Source organism: Polypterus senegalus, chromosome 15 (genome assembly GCF_016835505.1).
Source record: "Polypterus senegalus isolate Bchr_013 chromosome 15, ASM1683550v1, whole genome shotgun sequence".
NCBI classification, from domain to species: domain Eukaryota; kingdom Metazoa; phylum Chordata; class Cladistia; order Polypteriformes; family Polypteridae; genus Polypterus; species Polypterus senegalus.
In genome coordinates, this window is record NC_053168.1 from 136,209,559 (window position 1) to 136,231,677 (window position 22,119).

A 22,119-nucleotide genomic window follows, 5' to 3' on the forward strand; every position below is an offset into this window, starting at 1 on the left:
ATTAATTTTCAACTTACAGTACTTAGTACATGTACGTACGTTTAGTGTCACTGTACACATTTTACTGTATACTATTTTTCTTGCGTTGTACGTATTTATTGCTGGTGGCCTGTCTATCGTAATGGCTGTAACATATGTGATATCAGAGACACTCAATATCTTTAAAATAATATTTAGGTTTTACTGTATATAAATAGTGTGTTTATATACATAATTTCAATGAATCTTACCTAATATCTAAGAGAATACAAAGGGATTATGCTGTATAACTCTGCGGGTAATATTTATAAACAGTGTGGGAGAGTTTATAAGGGCTTAAAATATATAAAAATAACCATAGAAACATATGGTTTCTACTTCGCGGATTTTCACCTATCACCGGGGGGTCTGGAACGCAACCCCCGCGATCGAGGAGGGATTACTGTACTGTGGATATAGCCTTAAAGTCAAAAATCATATCTTTAGTCTTTTTAGAAATTCAGTGTAGAGTTCTTATTGCATCAGTGAACTGAATTTTGCACTTGGTTGATTTAACAGTTTCATCCTCACAGATATGTGCTCTATCACCATGGTGTCATCAGAGTACTTGATTACTGTACGCGAACTAACTATGGTCACTGTTCTGTTTCAGGTCACCTGTGTACAGTGTTAATAGCAATGGAGACAAAACGCAGCCTCGAGGAGTCCCTGTATTTCAATGAATGACCTTTGCAAAAGTCTTATATTCTTTAATTATTTGTGAAAATTTAAAAGAATGTTCTGAATCTGTAATGTAGTACATGGGTTAGCATTCGTACTTTTCAATTTCTCAATCAGCATGTGAAGCTGGATGGTATTGAATTCTGAAGAAAAATCCAGAAATAGTGCTTGACATAGGAATCAGGCATATCAACATATGAAATAACCAGTTGAACATCAGCTACAGCTTTATTGGCACAGTAATCATATTGCTGTGCAGTTGATGCCATCCATAACCCTCTATTGGAAGGGGAAGATTCTAAAAATTTGTTGACAATTTTGACAAAACATAAAAAAAAAAAAAACTTTGGATTTAGAATTCAGACTTTTAAATTCAGTCTGGCATCTTGATTATCTGTACATACTAACCCACAGTTAATGATGTTTGGACAGTAACAATACCTTTAAAGAATAAACAAATGACTTAACAAATGTCTCCTTTTGCTTCCCACTTTCCTTTTTTGTCTCAAAATGGGTTTTCTGTCAGGGGTGGATATTCAAAGCTAATGTTCAATTATTACTTCCATTGTTTATGCCATAGATTTAGTGAAGATTTACTTTAGTTTTTGACATATGGTATCCTTTCTGAGATAATAAGAATGATGACATCTGACCTCAAGTGTATATATTTAGAAGCTTTGCGATCTTTCACCTCTGTCATTCATTTGACTCCAGTATAGTTTACACAAGAGTGTGATTGACCCCTGACACCATGAATTTTATGTTCTTCAGGTGGCCCTGGTGCAGTGGACAGAGAGCGTTGGCCTGACATTAGTTAACAGAGACCTGACCTCAATGCAGCTGAAGACCCCTGGTGGACAAATTCTCACATTTTACATCTTACAGATTTTCCCATTTACATCAGAAAGCAAAAGAATGGGAATCATTGTTAGGGTAAGAAGGTTTGTTTTGCTGCCTTCTCTTAATATTTTTTCTAATGTGCAGGTGGAGTTTATACTGTGTAGGCTCCTCTTCCTTTTCGTAATTGCTGCCAGGGTTTTCCGCAGTGATCAAAGCGACAACATTTTTAGAGTGCTGTATGTAATTAATTTAGTGTAGTGCTCTTCATAGTGAGCATTTATGCAGGGTAATATAAACAGCAGTTCACACTACAGTAATGTTGATTAGATTAATATTCAGAGAAAATATGTTCTGCCTTTTAGTATTTCCAAAACTCTTGAGAAATTAAATCGGTGTTGAACTCTAGCAACATAACAGCAGGACAGAACTTTTGAAATTCAAAACAGATTAAATAGATGATGTGCGCTGAAAGGAATAATACCAAAAAATACTTCAGTCAAAGTAACTGTACTTGTACTGTGAAATTATGGGGCCTTTGTGGGTACTAAAGACTTGGGCGTTAAGTTGATTGGTGATGCCAAGGTCCTCCCAAATGTGTGGATGTGTTCCCTGTGATGGACTTCTGCCCTCTCCAGGATTATTTCTTGTCTCTCTTCCATGGCTGCTTTGACTTGGATTTAGCTTTTAATGAACTGAATGTAATAAGCAACATTCGTTATTTTCTAGTAGAACTTTAACACGGTGGACTAGTTGCATTATTGTATTATGTAATTCACCATTCTCTTAACTCTCACCACCTAGTTACATACATTTCTAGTTGCTGTTATTATTCACATTGCCTTTGTCTCTCATAATTTGGGGTTACGAGACAACAAGATGTCAGATAATCCTGGTATTGTTCCATAACCATAATATATGAAGCCTACTTATTTACAGTTTAACATTTTACATATGTATATGTTCTCTCTCCCCATCCAGGAGGAGTCAACAGGTGACATTACATTTTATATGAAGGGAGCTGATGTGGCAATGTCCAGCATTGTACAGTATAACGATTGGCTAGAAGAAGAGGTTTGTTTGTCTATGTCTGTATGTGATTGTGTATTTACATACTGTATACGTATATGTGTTTATATATTCACTATGCACACACACCCATAAAAATAAATATGAACGTACAGTGATAGTATGGTGTTAGCACCACTGCTTTATGCATCCAACATCCTCGGTTGGGATTCTAGGCCTGGTCGCTGCCTGGGTGGAATTTGATGCTGAATTAGCCCCGTGGGAATAGTGATGTAAGCGGAAGTGTTGGCGCGTGAATTGTGTAGACCCTGCAGTGGACTATTTCCCCTTTCAGGGTCGTTCCTGCTTTACGCCTGATGTTGCTGACGTAGGATCCAGCCAGTGAAATCCTGAAAATGAAGTAAATGGGTTTGAGAATTTAAGTATCTGATACAGAAGCTTCTGAAAATATACAAATCTAAATAAATAATTTGAAAGCCAGGATTATTTTCCATAACAAGCAATCACAAAAAAATCTACAATTTTTTCCCCATTCTGTAGAGTTTCAGTATTGTAGAAAGTCAAAATTAGTTACATAAAGAAGGTGAAAGTAGAGAATAAAGTGTCAAATGATGGTTTTGACTGGTTTCCTTTTGTTTTGGTTTTTTTTTTCCCTATCCCAAAAGGCGGAATATAACTGTGACAGTTGGGATAACAACTTGCAAATGCGATGTTTAATACACCTTGAGTGGAATGTTTTATAACATAATTATATGGCTGTGTACCTTTTAAGTGGCTCATGAGATTAACCATTTTAACATAATTACATTCTGCATGCAAACAATCTTGGATAAAATTATGTACCATACATGGTAATGAAGCCATCTAGTCTTCCCGGCAGCTGAAGAGGGACACAATAGTATATTTAAAATAATTAGGCTGACAGAAGGCAAAACCTGATTCTTTAAATGATAATGTAAAAATCTCCCTCATTCTTCTCCTTACGTATTTCAGCTTCGCTATCACATTCTCATTATTGCCCCTTCTCTGATTTCTTATTTAGCATACTGTCTTTCATCCTTAATTATCTTTGAATGTTTTTTTTTTTCATAATGAACTATTTGAATTCTTTAAACTGTGTAATAACACAAGCCAAATATAATCGAAAGATCAGTCTGCATATGTTCATAATTGTATTGGCAATATTTCCAAGTCAATACCTGCTGTGGGGCAATTTTATTTAATTACTGAGTTGAATCAAGCCGGTTCCCTGGAGACCTAATAAAATGTCATAACCATAACTGTGGTGTTAATGATGTACAATTAATTGTAATATCCTTGTTTTATTTGTTTGAGATTATAAGGGCATGTCAATAAATATTCCGCTCAGTAGTTTCAAATAATTAGAATAGAACAGAGAAACTGTATAATGGTAGTCTTTTTTGCCCTTTAAATGTAGCCTACAGCTCTATTTTATGCATTGATCATTTGATACTACAAAGCTATATAAATCCCGCCAATAGCCGTTCTGTACTTGTACTGTGATCATACAACCTTGTGATTTTTTTGCTTAGCCTTCTCTGTGTGTGCATTAATTTTGAATAAAAAAAGTATACCTTTAACTATTTATTATTATTGCAACTGATCAGAAATCTCCTTCTGCTAAAATGCAGTAGGTCCTCTTTGATGCACATGCCAAAAATCAGTTTGATCAAATCATCTGTGTTGTGAGGAAAGCAAGAAAGTGAAGTATTCTCTTTTCATAATGCTGCAAATATGTCACTAGTTTCATGCACTAATTTTTATAGTTGCAGTAGAAGAACGTCGTGAACAAATGATAGGCTGCCTTCAAGTCACGTAAAAATGGATGTGAGCCTTTCGACACTTGAGTGGGTGACTCTCCTTCAGCTGCATGAAGGCAGGAAAGGTAATTAGTACATCACTTTATCCGCCTCTCATGCCTTTTCTGTTTTGTCTTCTAGTGTGGTAACATGGCAAGAGAAGGCCTGCGCACTCTAGTGGTCGCCAAAAAGGCCTTATCAGAGGAACAGTATCAGGATTTTGAGGTAATTTCATACTGATAAAACCGATTTTATGGTGTAATTTTAGTTAATAAATAGATTACTGATCACATATATAGAACAAGGTCAAGTCAATCTTGCTTCCATCAGGACTTTCTACAGATATGCGCAGGTCTTTACTTATGTAATTGAGATTCAGTTGAACCTGCATAACAAGTAAATAGGAATGCTTTGTTTTAAATTTATATACTTTTTTTTTCTCACAGTAAAATAAATACAAATTTGCAATTTTTTTTTTTTTTTAATACTTTTTTTTCTTTGCACTTAGTTTCTCTTGAAATAACACAGCAGTCACTAGAATTAACGCACAATTTTTGTGGAGGCAGGATTTCTTCCACTCTGCGATCCTTCATTTGAACTTTCACTCTCTTCCTCCACTTTTTGCTTTTATCTACGGCTAATGTCGGTCCTCAGAACATGTACCATCTCTCTGTCCTCTCCAATCTTTTTGCACCTTCTTTATTTCAATTTTGTGTCAACTCCGACCAGTCTCAGTGCTATCCAGTAAAAAGCCTCTCGCTATTTCAGTACAGTGGGATTCAGATCAACACTCACATTCTGCCATGAAGTTGGATTCAGTCTGACGTCAAAACTGCTATAAACGTTTGAATCACTGGTTTATTCAGTATAAAATTGTCCATAGAGTTGGTAGGTCTCCTTCTAAGTTCAATGTGTTTAGCCCCTGAGCGAGTTTGTAATTTGTTCTCTCTTACATTGTGTGGTTCCTTTGTTTCATATTTTTTGGTCCAGCGCTTGAACCGCATCTTTGTGAAACTCCATTTCCACCTCTTTTCCTCTCTTTTTGGATGTCATAATCCCTTGTTCTTCATAGCTTTTTTTTTTTAGTTCATGATTTTTCATCATACACCTGTTCCACTATTAATAAGAAATTGATTTCAGTGAGTTATTTAGCTGCTGAAATCCTCCTGGCATCTCACTGGAAAAACCAAGACCAGTGTTTAATACAATCCTGGGGGAGCTTCTTTATAACTTACTTCTTTTAGAACTTTGAGCTGCAGGTATTCATTTCTCTTCTCCATCCACAATATATATCATTTGTAGAAAAAGGAATTGCACATACTAAAAAGTCACTTCATTTCTTTTAATTGAGATGTGTGGGGGCATGCTGCTGGCAAAGACATTTTTTTCTTTTTTCTATCACCTCTGAATTGGTTGGGGTGGGATGGAATAAGGTGGGTGCCAGTGGGCTTGGGAACTTGAATCTCTTTTTGATATTACACTTTTCTGATTCGGTTGTTCTCCATTTTCTTCTATTAAAAAATAATTTAAAAAAATTTATATTTTTAAAAGCATTTTTAAATGCTTTTAAAATCATTTGTTTGACAGAAGAAAATGATTTAATTATTTATATGTTTGTTTTAATGAAAAAAAAAATCAAACTTTTGTACTGACTAAACAAAGTCTCCATTGTGTATATGTTTCATTTCATAAAAAGTTGTTAGGACATTGGGTTATTCATGATGTCAATATGGAGTACGTGTGTGCGTGTGTGCGTGTGTGTGTGTGTGTGTGTGTGTGCGCGCTGCCAAACTGCATAAGTGTATCAAACACGTGCTGTTAGTCTGACTGATGATTTTTATTGCTCTGTGTAAATGCTTGACAGTGTGTGCCCTCCATCTGATATTGTGCTCTCTGGTTCCTTTATAGTCAGGCTCTGACACCACTGAGCCGTGTTGGCACAGAAATTGATATGAAGTTATAAAAATAAATAAAAGAAGAGACATGGAACTCGGATTATTACAAGGACTCTGCCATTGCAATTTGAGAGTTTTGGGGGTTTTGTTCTTGTTTTTTTTTTTTTTTTACACATTTTATTAATACTTGATTACTGATCAAGTAATGATGATGATTGAATACTGATAAGCACTAATCAGATTTACAAGGTACATTTTTGTATGGATAATGTGCATTCATTGCGCTGATAAATGATCAGATTTTCTATACATTACACATATTTCATTGTCTGTAAATAGTGAAATCATCTGAAATATTATCAGAGTGTTAACACTGCGCTGGATAAGTGAGTTACAATGTAGATAGGTGCATGTTGTATTTTACAAGAAACGTCTAAATCTAGCATATACATATACTGCCTTCAATAATGGTAAGTTTTTTTTAAGTTTATTTCATGATTTCTGCTTTTACTAAACCTCTTGCTAAAATTTTTTATCTACACTTTCTCTCTTTTTATATATATATATATATATATATATATATATATATATATATATACTATATATATATATATATATATATATATATATATATATATATATATATATATATATATATATATACACACACACACACAGTGGATACGGAAAGTATTCAGACCCCCTTCAATTGTTCACTCTTTGTTATATTGCAGCCATTTGCTAAAATCATTTAAATTATTTTTTCCCTCATTAATGTACACACAGCACCCCATATTGACAGACAAAAAAAAGAATTTTTGAAATTGTTGCAGATTTATTAAAAAGAAAAACTGAAATATCACATGGTCCTAAGTATTCAGACCCTTTGCTCAGTATTTAGTAGAAGCCCCCTTTTGAGCTCATACAGCCAGGAGTCTTCTTGGGAGAGATGCAACAAGTTTTTCATACCTGGATTTGGGGATCCTCTGCCATTCCTCCTTCTGTTCAGGTTGGATGGTAAACGTTGGTGGACAGCAATTTTTAGGTCTCTCCAGAGATGCTCAATTGGGTTTAAGTCAGGGCTCTGGCTGGGCCATTCAAGAACAGTCACAGAGTTGTTGTGAAGCCAATCCTTCATTATTTTAGCTGTGTCCTTAGGGTCATTGTCTTGTTGGAAGGCAAACCTTCAGCCCAGTCTGAGGTCCTTAGCACTCTGGAGAAGGTTTTTGTCCAGGATATCCCTGTACTTGGCCGCATTCATCTTTCCCTCGATTGCAACCAGTCGTCCTGTCCCTGCAGCTAAAAAACACCCCCACAGCATGACAATGCTGCCACCGCCATGCTTCACTGTGGGGACTGTATTGGACAAGTGATGAGCAGTGCCTGGTTGTCTCCACACATACCGCTTAAAATTAAGGGCAAAAAGTTCTATCTTGGTCTGATCAGACCAGAGAATCTTATTTCTCACCATCTCAGAGTCCTTCAGCTGTCTTTTAGCAAACTCCAAGATAGAACTTTTTGGTGTTGTGTGTACATTAATGAGGGAAAAAATTAATTTAATTGATTTTAGCAAATGGCTGCAATATAACAAAGAGTGAAAAATTGAAGGGGGTCTGAATACTTTCCGTACCCACTGTGTATAATATATATATATATATATATATATATATATATATATATATATATATATATATATATATATATATAATCCTACGTTTAAAAGTGCAATGATTATTTTATTGCTTACTTAAAAACCTACATATATAGGGTGGTCCAAATCTAATTATGAAATTTTCATTGCACTATAAGTTTATTACATATAGAAATCACAACACCTTCCCTGCACATGGAGATTTCACTTAAAATTCTTTTTGTTGCCGATAAATGGCAGCACCTGCCCTGCATTCCAAAATGGCAGGGAGATGGTTTTCAGTCGAACAGTTTCATAATTAAATTTGGACCACCCTGTATATGTTTGGTATGATTCTTTTCAGGCTTTATCGAACTTAAGTGTGATGTTAGATTTTCAAATTCTTATTCCGTTTTTAAATTATAAACTAAAATATCAAGAAAGTCGTGGTTTTTAATTTCAATAAATCATTATTATTTCAATAATTTATTTTAATAATTTAATTCAATAAATCACATTGTTTTTGATCGAGTAAACTTTCTTTCACAGGAACAAACTATTAAAAAAATCATCTATTTATAACACCAATGTTTGTATTTAGGTGATTTAGTTAGTTGAAGGTCGAGTTTCGAGGACCCATTGCATACCACTTTAGTTTTCACGTGATTTTTCCTGTTATTTAAATGAGTAATTTTTAAAAAAAAAAGTTTTTTTTGTCTATAAGAATGTCAGTTAAAACGAATGGATTGTTTATTTAGTCTCTTATAAATACTCATTGAGCATAGTGGACCTCAGTTTAACGGGAATACTCCAGTCGGTAAGAGAGTAAATATTTTGTTCTTGTTTCATCATTTTTAGTCCATTAAATAATAATTAATTTTTCTTTTACATATTTATAGAATTTTTTGATTTTGACTCCAATAAATAATCATTTCTCTTTCGTACATTTGCAGATATTACTAATATTCTGGCCGTAACTGTGGATTGAGTACATCTCCTAGTAACGATGTAATTTTTTACCGTGTTTTGTAGTTTTCTTTTGCTATTATTTTTGACTTCTCTCTTCCCCCCCAATATAGAACCGTTATAATCAAGCCAAGCTAAGTATACACGATCGAGCTTTAAAAGTGGCAGCTGTCGTGGAGAGTCTGGAGCGTGAAATGGAACTTCTGTGTCTTACAGGGGTGGAGGACCAGCTTCAGGCTGATGTCAGGCCTACACTGGAGTTGCTGAGAAATGCAGGAATTAAGGTTATTTATGAAACACGATACTATCTTTTTTATTTTGCTTGAAGTAAGCTCAAATTCTTTGTTATTATGTTTGCATCATCTCTATGATATGATTCATAAAGTGCTGATAAGTATTCCAGACTTATTAAAACCCCACTCCTAAATTTACATTTTTGTCAGTGAACTGTCGAGCAAAGCCTTGCTTTCTCTTAGATGCGTCTCTAGCTTGAATATTTCCTCAAGTAAAGGCAGCACAGGAACTCCATGGATAACGTTGCTGCCTCACAGCTCCTGGAGACTGGGCTTCAAAACTTGACCTGTTCGCCACTCGTGTGAGGTTTTCCTACCAAATTCCAGTAGGCATGTGTGTTACTGTTAGTTAATTAACAGCTATAAATGGACCTGATGGACCGTGTGTGCTGTTGTGTCTCTTGTGTTAGACTGGCCTTTGGCAGGTGTGAATTGATAAATTTTTTCTATATATTTCAGTCATTTTGTTGAGGAATTGAAAGTCATTACAGGAGCTGTAACCAAATTCACAGAGTCTGAAAGAAATTCACAGTTCAGTTTATAATCAGTCGTACTGATCTTTTTTTTTGTTTTGGGACATTGTCATTCAGACAGATATTGTGTTTTTCCATATCTAAGTATAATAAATGAATATGATTCCGTTTAATATTGTGTAACGTAAATTGCAGTCTAGAGAGCCTCATTCAAAACAAAGAAAAGATTTTGTGCTTTTTATTCCCCTGCCTTGATGTCTTAAAATTCTATGGCCAAATATAAAAGTTAGTTTTTTTTTTACATTGTTTTGGTAATCACAGAATTTCCAACTTCATAACACACCTTATTATGTACACTGATGTCCAAGTATCATAAGAGATTTTACTCTTGATTAATCAAGCTTCTTTGAAATACTTTTAATTTTAAATTCATCTTCTATAAGCCAACTACAGCAGTATTAATATAAAAATTCCATTATCTGTTTCTTTTAAAGTAAAACCTTGTATTTTACAGCAGCTAAGCTTGTTCCAAGTAATACTGTCCATTGTCTCTTGCAGATATGGATGTTGACTGGAGATAAATTGGAAACAGCTACGTGTATTGCCAAGAGCTCGCACTTGGTATCCAGAAACCAGGATATCCACATCTTCAGACCAGTATGTATTTATAATCTCTTATGTAAGTCAGCTTTGTATAAAGTGAATGTCAGTAAAAAAAAAAAAAAACTAAATCCATTTTTACATTCACTCCGTTTATTTTAAGGTGTTTAGGTTGTTAGGGAAGGGATGGGGTGGGAGTAAATAAATAAATATAATTGAATTCACTGAAAACATTTTTTATTAGAGCGCAAGAATTAGATGAGCTTCCAGTTCACGTGCGGACATTATGATTTAAATACAATTTACATATAAATGTGGCCTAGTTATTTAACAAGAAACAAAAATGAATTATAAATAACACCCTGCAGACTGTAATTTACGATTAAAGCATTTAAGGAGTTCATTATGTTCTTTTTGACCTTTTGTGTTTAAAGAATCAGATATTTTTACAATTATTGTCTCGTCGTTTTGTTAACTGTTAAATTTCCTAATTAAGATGAGCAGATTTACGTAGAGCAAACAATAATGCTGACATTTTTCCATTTCTAAGTACTGTACAAATAAATCCGTGGTGGTAAATGAGAAAGTGGAGTGATTGGGACGTGCGTGCAGATCCTATAACGCATATGCCTTCCCTTATGTTTTTTCACTTTTTACAATTTTCTATTTAACATGGATATTTTCTATTGACAAACCCAGGAATATTTATGATGATAAAATTTCACATATTCTTCTCAAGTAAGCATTAAAACAAAAGTACAGAATTATTAAGTCAGTATTTGATGCACCTTTAACAGGAATTACAGCCATTTGCACATCAGGACACTCCAACTTTGGACTTTTCTTTCAAAAATGGCTCATGCTGTTTCATTTTATATAAGGGTTATTGGTAAAGAGAAATTTTCCGATTTTGTCATATAATCTTAATTAAGTTTAGGTCCAGATTCTGACTGGGCTGCTCTCAAACATTGCCTGTCAAATCCACAGTGGATTTAGCCATATATGGTGGATCATTCCTCTATTAAAAAGAATTCCTCTTCTCTTAATTCACATGTTTCCTGATGACTATAGTATGCTTTTTTCATTTTTTTTTTATAGATCAGTTCATTTGGTATTTTACCTTCACACATCTCCTGTGAACAGAGAATCCACCACGTGATTTCCATGAATCGAGCGTGCTTCACTATAGGGATGATGTTTGCTGAATAGCTGTCAGCGTTACTTTAAGTTGAATACTTTGCCCAGAACAATGGTTTATTTGATATTTCTGAGAGGAAAATATTTTCTTATCTTCTTACACTTAGGATTATTTCTTTCTTTGTTTTCATTATCAAGGATTTTTATAGGAAATGAGTTAAACAGCTGAGACACAAAAATATAAAAGGATTTGAAAAAAAAAAGCAGTGGTTTTACCTAAAGACAGGGGGCTGAAAATAGCATGAGTGCACGAGCAAAGGTTAAGTAGTGTTAGTACTCGGCCTCTACAAAATCAAAAAAAATGTGGCTCAAGTTCATTTTGTTCTTTACAAATTTGTTTCGTTTTCTTCCACATCTCAAAGAACAGGATTTCAAGTGTTGGTGATTTAGCATTAAAGGTGATTAGATTTTTAAGATGCCAATACCGGCCCCACTTGGCATGGAGACAAGACCTTATCATTTAAGTGAGTAACTGTGGCACCTTTGAGCAGGTGGCCCTGTCTGTATGGAATGAAAAACTCTAATGAGATTAACTGCCATCTGAGCAGAGTGATTATTACTCACTATGCTGAATTTGTCAAGGCTGGATTATTATTTGTTGTACCCCAGGGTGTCAGTGTATTGTGGTGTAAGGGCATGTAATTAAGTCATCTTATGCTTCTTTGAAATCAATTTTTGCCTGTAGATAAGAACAATTAATGCATTTTGTAGTTCAAATCATGCTGTAAAATATTACCCAAAACAGGTCCGGTCCGGTCCGGTTGGGGAGCATGCACTGGTACAGCGCATTGCCGCACCCACCACATGACGTTGGCAAAGCCCCAGGCAGACACGCGGTCCAGTCCCACCCTCTGGAAATGACCGTCTATCTGCCACAGCAGAGGGCAACCCCTTGACCTGGCCCAGCCACTCGGGCCCTCAACAATGAGGGTCCTGTAAGCCGGATCACCCTCGGGGAATCACGCAGCATGGCCGTAGTGCAGTAACTGACACTCCCTCACAATGCAGGTCATGTGCCTCATTCGGGACTCCGTGAGCAACCACTTATTCGGCACAAAAACAAACCTAATAAATGGTATGAGCTGAACAACAGGTACTATTGCTGCATTACAGTTCTTGCACCGATACTGGAAAGATGGGAGATGATCTTCCTATAATTATTTGGGACACAGAAAAGTTTTTCTTTTACAGTGGACGCTTGACTTATGAACTCAATTCGTTCGCGAGGGCTGGTTGTAAGTCAAGACTATTTTTCCCATAAGAAATAATGGAAATACCCATAATGCGCTCCGAACCTCCCACAGCAACACTTACTTAACCTTTTCATAATAAAAAGGGTTGTATAATGTGCATAATTTACCAAAACACCAATAATTTTTCTAATGTACTAACCAAAAAGTTATAAAAGTGCCTAGCCTACAAGAAACAATAATTTCACACTGTACTCACTATTTAATTTGACATCTTTGGGCTGCAGGAAGGGAGGAGGAGGAGAATGAAATGGAAGGTGGTTATTGTTTAGAAGGAGCCTCCTTATGCAAATCTTTTCTTTGTAAAATTGTCGAGATGGTGGATTTCGACATGCTGTACATATTAGTGAGATTAGTCAGACGAACGCCACTCTCATATTTCCGTATAATTTCCTTCTTCGTTTCGATTGTGATCGCTGTTTCTCAAGTTAATAATGACAATAGTCGAGCACTCAGTTCAAAGCTGGCCGTGTTGTGAACCGCTGTAATAATACACTCCAAAGCAAGCCGGTGCTGACTCAGCCTGATGACATCATCATGTGCCGTGCCAGCCCACTAGCTAACATCCCTTAACAATCGCTTTACCTTCGTTACCTTCTCTTCCTTCCTTAGCAATTATGCGTCTTGCTTGACATGGTCTTAGTGAATTATATACAGTGGAACCTCGAGATACGAGTTTAATTCGTTCCAGCACTGAGCTCGTATAGCGAATTTCTCATATCTGGAACAAACTTCCCCATTGAAAATAATGGAAATCCAGTTAATCCGTTCCGCACCCCCAAAAATATCAACATAAAAATCAATTTTCCTAACAAATAACACTGATAAATAATATATACAAGTGGAGCCTCCGTTTGCAAGTAACTTGGTTTACGAGTGTTTTGCGAGACGAGCTAAATTTTTTAATTAATTTTGACTTAATAAACGAGCGATGTCTTGCAATACGAGTAGTATGGATACACTTTGTCTGCTGAGCGTCATGTGATCATAACTGAGCTGATGGTTCTTCTCTCTCGTGCGCGTCTCTCTCTCCTTCTCTCTCTTGCTCGCGCACACGTCTCTCTCTCTCTCCCCTTATCTCGCTCGCTCGCGCGCCCCTCTCTCTCTCTCCTCTTGAGAGCAATCGTCTCCTATTCTCCATCTGCATGTCTGCGATATTTTTGGATACGCTTATACGGCGAACTGCTATAGCGAAACAATGAAATCACAAGCACACAAACGTGTAGATCCTCACACTACGAGAGAACAAGGAACACTGAGTGAGCTGATGGGCTGGCAGCATCAGCTTGGATGAATCCCCGAGTCGAGGCGGATCGGGAAACGCATCACGCATACCCACAGCCTGGCTTGTGGCTCTTTACGCGAGCCAATGCTCGTATTTCGATCCGAATTTTTCGCTCATACTTTCCTCTTATCTTGAATTTCTCGTATACAGAGGTGATCGTATCTCGAGGCTCCACTGTATTAATAGATAAATCACTGCACTGACCGAAATTACATCCACAAACACATGTATCTGGGCTCTGACTGACGCTTACAAATGCTCTCGGCTGTTTGTTTACAATCGCACAAGCGGATACACGTGACCACATTCGGGTCGTAACGCAAGATGTTGGTCGTAAATCAAAACAAAAATTTTGGTCGTAAATCAAGTTGTTCGCATGTCAGGCCGGTCGTATATCAAGGGTCGACTGTGTTATATTTATATGGGAGCAGCCAAAAGAAAAAGAAGATATTTATACTTGCATTCATACATTAAAAAGAAAATAGAGCCCAATGTGCGTATAGTAAAGTGTATAAGAGTAGTACATTCAGATATACAGTACACAATAAATCATAGAAAAAAAATAATTTCAGACTCATTGGACTTTGGATGCAGGAATCCCAACAGGTTTTTCCCAAGATTATCAATGCATTAATATTCTTGATATCTTCTTTATAAAGTCACAGTGGTATGGATTCAATGACCCATCAGAAGATATTATTTATACAAATAATACCGCCATTGATATCTAAAGAATTATACTCCAAGTAAACTCAAATTACACCTACAGAGACAACTACAAATATTTGTTCAGTGCTACCCCCAGAGAGAAGACCAACTTTCAGCTGGTGCTGGTGTTGAAATTCCTTTAGGTGAAGTAATACTGCCCAGTTTCAGAGAGAAGTGGTTAAAGGTTTTATAACCATCGTTGCCTACTCAAAGAATTGTGTTGTTAATTGTAGTGTTAATAGTGACTAGTGATGAGCGACCCCTCCCAAACTGGCTTCACCTCAAGTTCGTTGAAATTGTGGAAATCCTCAGGAACTTTGCCTAACTCGGTGAAATGCATTGAAGTCAATGGGAAAGGAGAAACTGAACCAGTTTTGACTGGATTAAAACGGTGCAATGGTCTTTAAAGTGGTCCCCAGGGCTAAGGAATTGTTTATCAACAATGCTGTATACATTTTTATTTTAGCCAAAAATATGACCTAAGCTGTGGGGCAGTAATGCTAACCACTATGCCACCATGTCTCATTGAAATGAAATGTCAGAATATTAAAGTTTCTAGCAGATAGGAAGCCAGAGTTTCTTAAGACTTGCAACCATAGACTTCGGGTCCCTAGAACCAAAACGTATAGTTCGGTTTAATTGTTGTCCCTGACACAGTTTACTCACTCACTGTTGTTGCTACAAAATAAGCACAACATTAAATCTTGTGGATGCTTCACCTTTTCTTTTTCACATCAACTGCACAGCACTCTGTTTAATACCATTTAATGAGAAGGCTCACATATTAAATAATGGTCACATACAAATAGACATTACCTTTAAGGTACAGATATACCATCAGATTCCCAGTTTCCTTCTGTGCGCTCGTATTATGTTGAAATGGATTTGCAAGTCTTCCACTAATTTTTAGCTCACTACTAAGATCAGTAGCAGGATTGTCCCAGTCAAATTCGGCTGCTACAACTCTATGTTGTCACACTGCTCTCGCAAAGCATTATGGGGAACTGGGACAAAAAGTTTGTCAAAGTCAGCCACACAATGAATTTCCAGGAAAATATTCAGCGAACAAGGTCACCGGCGAGTACAGCATATTTGCTGCAAAAAACACTATGGTGCATTTCGCCAATCAACACTAATAGCGACAAAAGACAATGCTCCTGTTTGCTCTACTGATAATGCTTTGAACTGGTAGAATTAGTTATTGTGGGCCCCCCCCCCAATATTTTTCTTTGCATCTTTTTAATTATTTTTTATCCACAACCTTGTTTATTGGAGGCAATTCATCCTGTTTCATTAGCACAGGTCATTATTACATAGTGAAGTTTTTTGATACTGATGGAGGGACCTTTTAGGTGGTATGTGGCAGTATTAACAGCACATCCTGTATTTGACTGTTTATCCCTCTTCTTCTCACAATTGTCTTTTAATGAAAATCCTATTTGTACTGCTATAATTTGATTGTTCCTTCCAATTGATTTCAAAACTGTTACAGTTTAGCCTATGTCTGATCTTAATGCCTATCACATGGTCTGTAATGTAGAGTACAAATATCATAAGTATAGAGTAAGATGACATACCAATGGGCAGCTAAAGCTAAACTTCTAGTCATGGGATATGTCAAATTTTCTGACTAGAGTTGCTGTTCATGTCGCTGGACCGCATCAATTTAAATGACTGAAAATCGCTGGCCATGTGACATGTATCGATCGATTGGTCGATGGCACCCTTCCAGCACAGTTGTGCTCGATCAATTTGTGATAACCAATGGTGTGCTGCCTGTCGGAGTCAGCGCTGTACAAAAGGTTAATAGGTGCAGTTAGTTCAACGGCGTGCTCGGCCCTTTTTTCTTTTTTTCATTCTGTCATGGTGTGTAAATCGCAAGACATCAGACAGATGAGTCTTTCTTCTGTTTGCAAAGTCCAAAACAACCACATTCCTTATTTCTCTTCACTGTGTTATGTGCACTGTACGTCCAGCCGCCCCGTGACAGGTTTGATAGAGCGAGTCGTGGACTTGTTGGAGTATTCACTGGCTGTGTCACACTATGCGACTGAGCCTCCTACTGGCAAAGATTATGTCAATGAAGGCTATAACTGGGAAAGTTGTGTAATGTGTCATAGCCTTTAGAGCAGAAAACAAATGCAGTGGTATAGGTGCAATACTCAACTTTACAAAATAAAGTACAGTAAAGACACATCACTGAATAATGCTGCACACTTGCTGTGTTAGACTTCCTGACATTAAATTTGTGTGACACAGAAAAGATAGACAGAGCAACAGGCCAACAGTCAGTCTACTCCAGTCAGCTCCTAATAAATTGTTGGTATCAATGAACGTCTTATAAATCACCCTCCCAAACCCAAAATATGTTTTACATTTGTACAATTAGAGTAATGAAGCATTGTTCTGTTTCTAGTTTATTTTTGTTTTATATAGTTTTATCTGGTACTGTTTTAATCTTCATAATCATAAGAGATCAAAATAACATTCAGCTTGGCATATGAAACTTGTATATGGATATAACACACACTTTTTTTTTTTTATCTATTTACGTCATAATTTATAGTAAGTGCCAAGTGCTCACAGGGACCACTTCATGACAATAAAAGCAATGAAAAGTGCTATTTTATTATTTTGGTGCATGGGAAATTATCTAATTTCATTAAAAAAAAAATCTTATTGTGATACTGAATTATGAACTGGGTTACTTTGAAATAATCTCATCTAGGTCAGAAATGAGTAAGTGGATCAGATTTTCTATATCCCTTTTTTCTTTTGTGTATTTATATCTATAAAATCATGTTTTATTATAAATAATTGGGCCATTTACATTTCAGAAACAGCTGTCATTGTTTCCTCCTGTTAAACATGTTAAAAATGATTTGAAGTAGGCCATGGAATTAGATTACCGTGCAAGATATAAACAGTGTTGCTCCGATGACATTAAAAAGAAGTTAATTTACGCTGAGTGTTATAAGCAAATGTATTAAATCTTATTTATAGATATAGATATTTACACATAGCTGGCGGCAAGACCAGTCTAAACTATCCCGCTTTGTATTTCCGTGAGTGGTGTTCTTCTCCTTAACTAGGGTACCTTAAACAACCTGTGCTATAACTATTCTGACAACATAAGTTTTCCTGTTATTTCTGTGTCTGTTAATATTTACTGAAAGTTTTTAATAACTCACTGAGAACTTCTTGTTTTGTTTTGGTGTAATTTATTGCAGGTATCAAATCGAAGTGAAGCACATTTAGAGCTTAATGCCTTTAGAAGGAAACATGACTGTGCTTTAGTCATTTCAGGAGATTCTCTTGAGGTAAAAACTGCATGCTTCATACCCTGAAAGTCTACATTAGATTAATCAAAAAAAGCTGCAGCCCAGTATCCAGACACTCTGCTAATTGAAAGACTAGACAGAAGCCTTTCTTCTTCCCTTTAATGCATTGTTGTACTTCTTGACATGTGTATGATTTATTAAATATTTCATTAAGAAACTGAACTGTTGTCTATATGAGGTCATCTTAAAGTAATGATGATAATTTGTAAAAAAGCAAGAATTGTGCCAGACATTCCTCTGCAGCTGTGCTTTCCTTGTTTCCTTTTTATTTCCTTTACCTTACAGTCTCCTGGGGTTTAATACTCTTTACCATGTTCGATATGCAAGATACTTTCATCAGTTCTCAGCGGTGATGTTTCTTCTTGTTCTAGGTTTGTCTGAAGTACTATGATCACGAGTTTGTGGAGCTGGCTTGTCAATGCCCTGCAGTGGTCTGCTGTCGGTGCTCTCCCACTCAGAAGGCTCAGATAGTAAAGCTACTGCAACAGCACACTGGCAAGCGTACCTGTGCCATAGGCAAGTGAATACCATTCAAGTGGGGGTAATTTGGAATGTTAAATGTTATGAACCACTACATCCTCGTATCCACTCATGTGGAGCACGTTGAGTGACATTACATTTAAAGAAACTACATTAATCCCAGGTGGTTGACAGCCAAGAGTCACGGTATATCTTACACAGAAATAAGCATGCGTTTACTTGCATTTCCTCTCACATCAACAAGACGCATCTGTTAAGCTTGCTGCTCACTCTTAACGGTCTCCGTGTGCTTGTGTGATGAAGTCATATTCCATCCAAGGTTCTTTTCTGCCTTGTTCATGACGATGCCTAATGGACTGTAACCTCCAGCAACCTTATAATATTTTACTGTGGTTGAGAAAATGAAAGAAAGAATAGATAGGATTTGCAGTTATTGAGTGCTTGATAGAACCAAAATGCAATCTGGAGACACTGTCTCCAAGAACAGGGATTCCTAAACCCCTGTGGCTGCAGGTTTTTATTCCAACCAGCTTCTATTTTTAATTGGACTCCTGAGCTAATTAAGTGAACTGTTATTTCCCAGATTCTGTGTTTTGGAACAATATACAAATTAGAAAACTAAGTTTAGTTAATAAAATATATATATATATATATATATATATATATATATATATATATATATATATATATATATATATATACATACACAGTACAGGCCAAAAGTTTGGACACACCTCCTCCTCCTCATTCAATGTGTTTTCTTTATTTTCATGACCATTTACATTGCTAGATTCTCACTGAAGGCATCAAAACTATGAATGAACACATGTGGAGTTATGTACTTAACAAAAAAAGGTGAAATAACTGAAAACATGTTTTATATTCTAGTTTCTTCAAAATAGCCACCCTTTGCACACTCTTGGCATTCTCTCGATGAGCTTCAACAGGTAGTCACCTGAAATGGTTTCACTTCACTGGTGTGCCTTATCAGGGTTATTTAGTGGAATTTCTTGCTTTATCAATGGGGTTGGGACCAGCAGTTGTGTTGTGCAGAAGTCAGGTTAGTTGGACGATCATTTATTTTTCAACAGGGCAATGACCCCAAACACACCTCCAGGCTGTGTAAGGGCTACCTGACCAAGAAGGAGAGTGATGGAGTGCTGGAAATGGTCATGAAAATAAAGAAAACACATTGAATGAGGAGGTGTGTCCAAACTTTTGCCCTGTACTGTATATATATATATATATATATATATATATATATATACACACATTATGGTCCCCGGCCGGGACGCCCAGGAGGACCAGAGGAGGGCTTGTTCCTCCTCCAGACCGCGAGGCGGCATCCGTCCTGGTTATGTTGGGGGCCTCGGGTAAAGGGCTTGGAAGCCCAGCCCTGTAGGGACCTTTGGCCACCGCCAGGCGGCGCCCCGATGCCTGATTATCCCGGGAGCCCGGCACTTCCGCCACACCCGAAGTGCCGGGGGGAAGACGACGGCTTCCGGGTGCGCAGCCAGCACTTCCGTCATACGGGGGTGTGTCCGCGGGAGATTGCCGGGAAGCAGCTGGAGCCCATCCGGGTTCCTATAAAAGGGGCCGCCTCCCTCCAGTCAGAAGTGGATGTCGGGTGGAAGTGGACAGAGCTGGAGAGAGGACGGGAGGCGGTCAAGAGAGAAAGGCACAAAGGACTGTGTGGCCTGGACAATTGGGGGATCGGTGCAAGAGGCACTCGGGAGTGCACGTTGATTTGTAAAATAATTATTGTAAATAAACAGTGTGTGGTGGAGCCAACGATGTCCGTCTGTCTGTGTCCGGGCCAGCGTTCACAACATATATATATATATACTAAGCAGTTATATGGGAAAAACTTTGTTTTTCTTTCTTTTTAATATTCTACTTTTCCAGGTGTTTTAATTGTTTAATTAATTCATCATTTACTAATTAGTGGGGCTGACACTAAAGTGTTTGCAGCATTTCATGATTCAGTGTTGTTTGCCTGGGTGTCTGCTCTGCTAGTTTTTAATTGTTAAGACAAAATGAAAGGAGCAACTGCACAGAGAAAAGGTGAAATATAATGAAATCAACAAGAGAGAGCTAAGCATTTAAATCGATAACAAAAAAAGAAATGTTTATAAATGTCTTATAAATGTAAAAATCATGGTGTGGGGCTTTTCTGAATATAGAATAAGAGAACAGGAAACCAACAACATTTATTTCTATAGCACATTTTCATACAAACAATGTAGCTCAAAGTGCTTTACATGATTAAGAAAGAGAAAAAAGACAGAATAAATAATTAAAATTAGGGAACATTAATTAACATAGAATGAAAGTGAGGTCCAATGGCCAGTGAGGACAGAAAAAAAAATAAAATAAAAAATCCAGACGGCTGGAGAAAAAAGTAAAATCTAGGCATTCTGCTTAACATCAATGACCTCAATCAGGTTATGGTATTCAGGGTTCTCATGGAAGAATTTGATGATGACGGTCATGTGGACTTCTGGCCTTTAATCCATCAATTGAGGGACATCACGGTGCTTTGATCAGGTGGTGGTGGCGCAGATCACCACCACAGAAAACTGGAAAAAGAACAGAAGAGAAAGTAGGGGTTAGTACGGATTGTGGAGCCACCATGAATAATCATGATAATTGATTGAATATACAGAGCATCAGGATTTAACAAAGATGAAGTTATGAGAAAGCCATGTTAAAGTAATGTGTTTTTAGCAGTTTTTTTAAAGTGCTCCACAGTATCAGCCTGGCAAATTCCTATTGGCAGGCTGTTCCAGATTTTAGTCATAACAGCAGAAGGCCGCCTCACCACTTCTTTTAAGTTTAGTTCTTGGAATTCTAAGCTGACACTCATTTGAAGATCTAAGGTTGCAATCTGGAGTGTAAGGTGAAGAACATTCTGAAATATAAGATGGAGCGAGATTATTTAAAGCTTTGTAAGCTATAAGCAGTATTTTAAAGTCAATTCTAAATGACACAGCTAACCAGTGTAGTGACATTAAAACTGGGGTGATGTGCTCGGATTTTCGTTTCCGAGTTAAGATTCTAGCAGCTGCATTCTGCACTCGTTGCAATCAATTGATGTCTTTTTTTGCGTAGTCCTGAGAGGAGTGCATTACAGTAATCTAGCCGACTGAAAGCAAAAGCGTGAACTCATTTTTCTGCATCTTTCAATGTTCTTGCAACAAAATACCAGCCAATTTGATAAGTGTTATCAGTTGTTGTCACTGGTAATGAATCTGGTTGGAACAAAAACCTGCAGCCACAGTGGGTCCTCAGGACCGAGTTTGTGAATCCCTGTCCTAGAGCATCCCACCTGGGAGAGATTCAGCAGATATCTCTCACGTGCAAAGGAAAAACCTAGTAACTGACTTTTTTTTTTTTTCCAAAATCAATTTTTTTTTTTAGTTTTTGAAGTTACTAGGTCTTTCCTGACATTAAAAGGTACTGGTGATGGTCAAATATGTCTTCATTTCAGTCATAGCACAATGGAAGAAGCTAGTTTATATACATACATGCTGTAAGACAAAAACCTAGCAACTCCACTAACCAGTGAGGAAAGACTGCCTACCAATGAGAATGTTGGATTATGATCACCTGATTT

At 36.9% G+C, this 22,119-nt stretch overlaps 1 protein-coding gene across 2 annotated transcripts in view; it reads left to right on the forward strand.

The window, feature by feature from the left end:
* atp9b (ATPase phospholipid transporting 9B) overlaps window positions 1-22,119 on the forward strand; it is a 329,584-nt gene that overhangs the window by 274,665 nt on the left and 32,800 nt on the right. For both annotated transcript variants that reach the window (XM_039737704.1, XM_039737705.1), the window contains exons 16-22: window positions 1,471-1,632; window positions 2,518-2,610; window positions 4,527-4,610; window positions 8,990-9,160; window positions 10,201-10,299; window positions 17,913-18,002; window positions 18,395-18,539. In XM_039737704.1, the coding sequence (XP_039593638.1) occupies window positions 1,471-1,632; window positions 2,518-2,610; window positions 4,527-4,610; window positions 8,990-9,160; window positions 10,201-10,299; window positions 17,913-18,002; window positions 18,395-18,539 (844 nt within the window). The remainder of the gene's footprint in view (window positions 1-1,470; window positions 1,633-2,517; window positions 2,611-4,526; window positions 4,611-8,989; window positions 9,161-10,200; window positions 10,300-17,912; window positions 18,003-18,394; window positions 18,540-22,119) is intronic.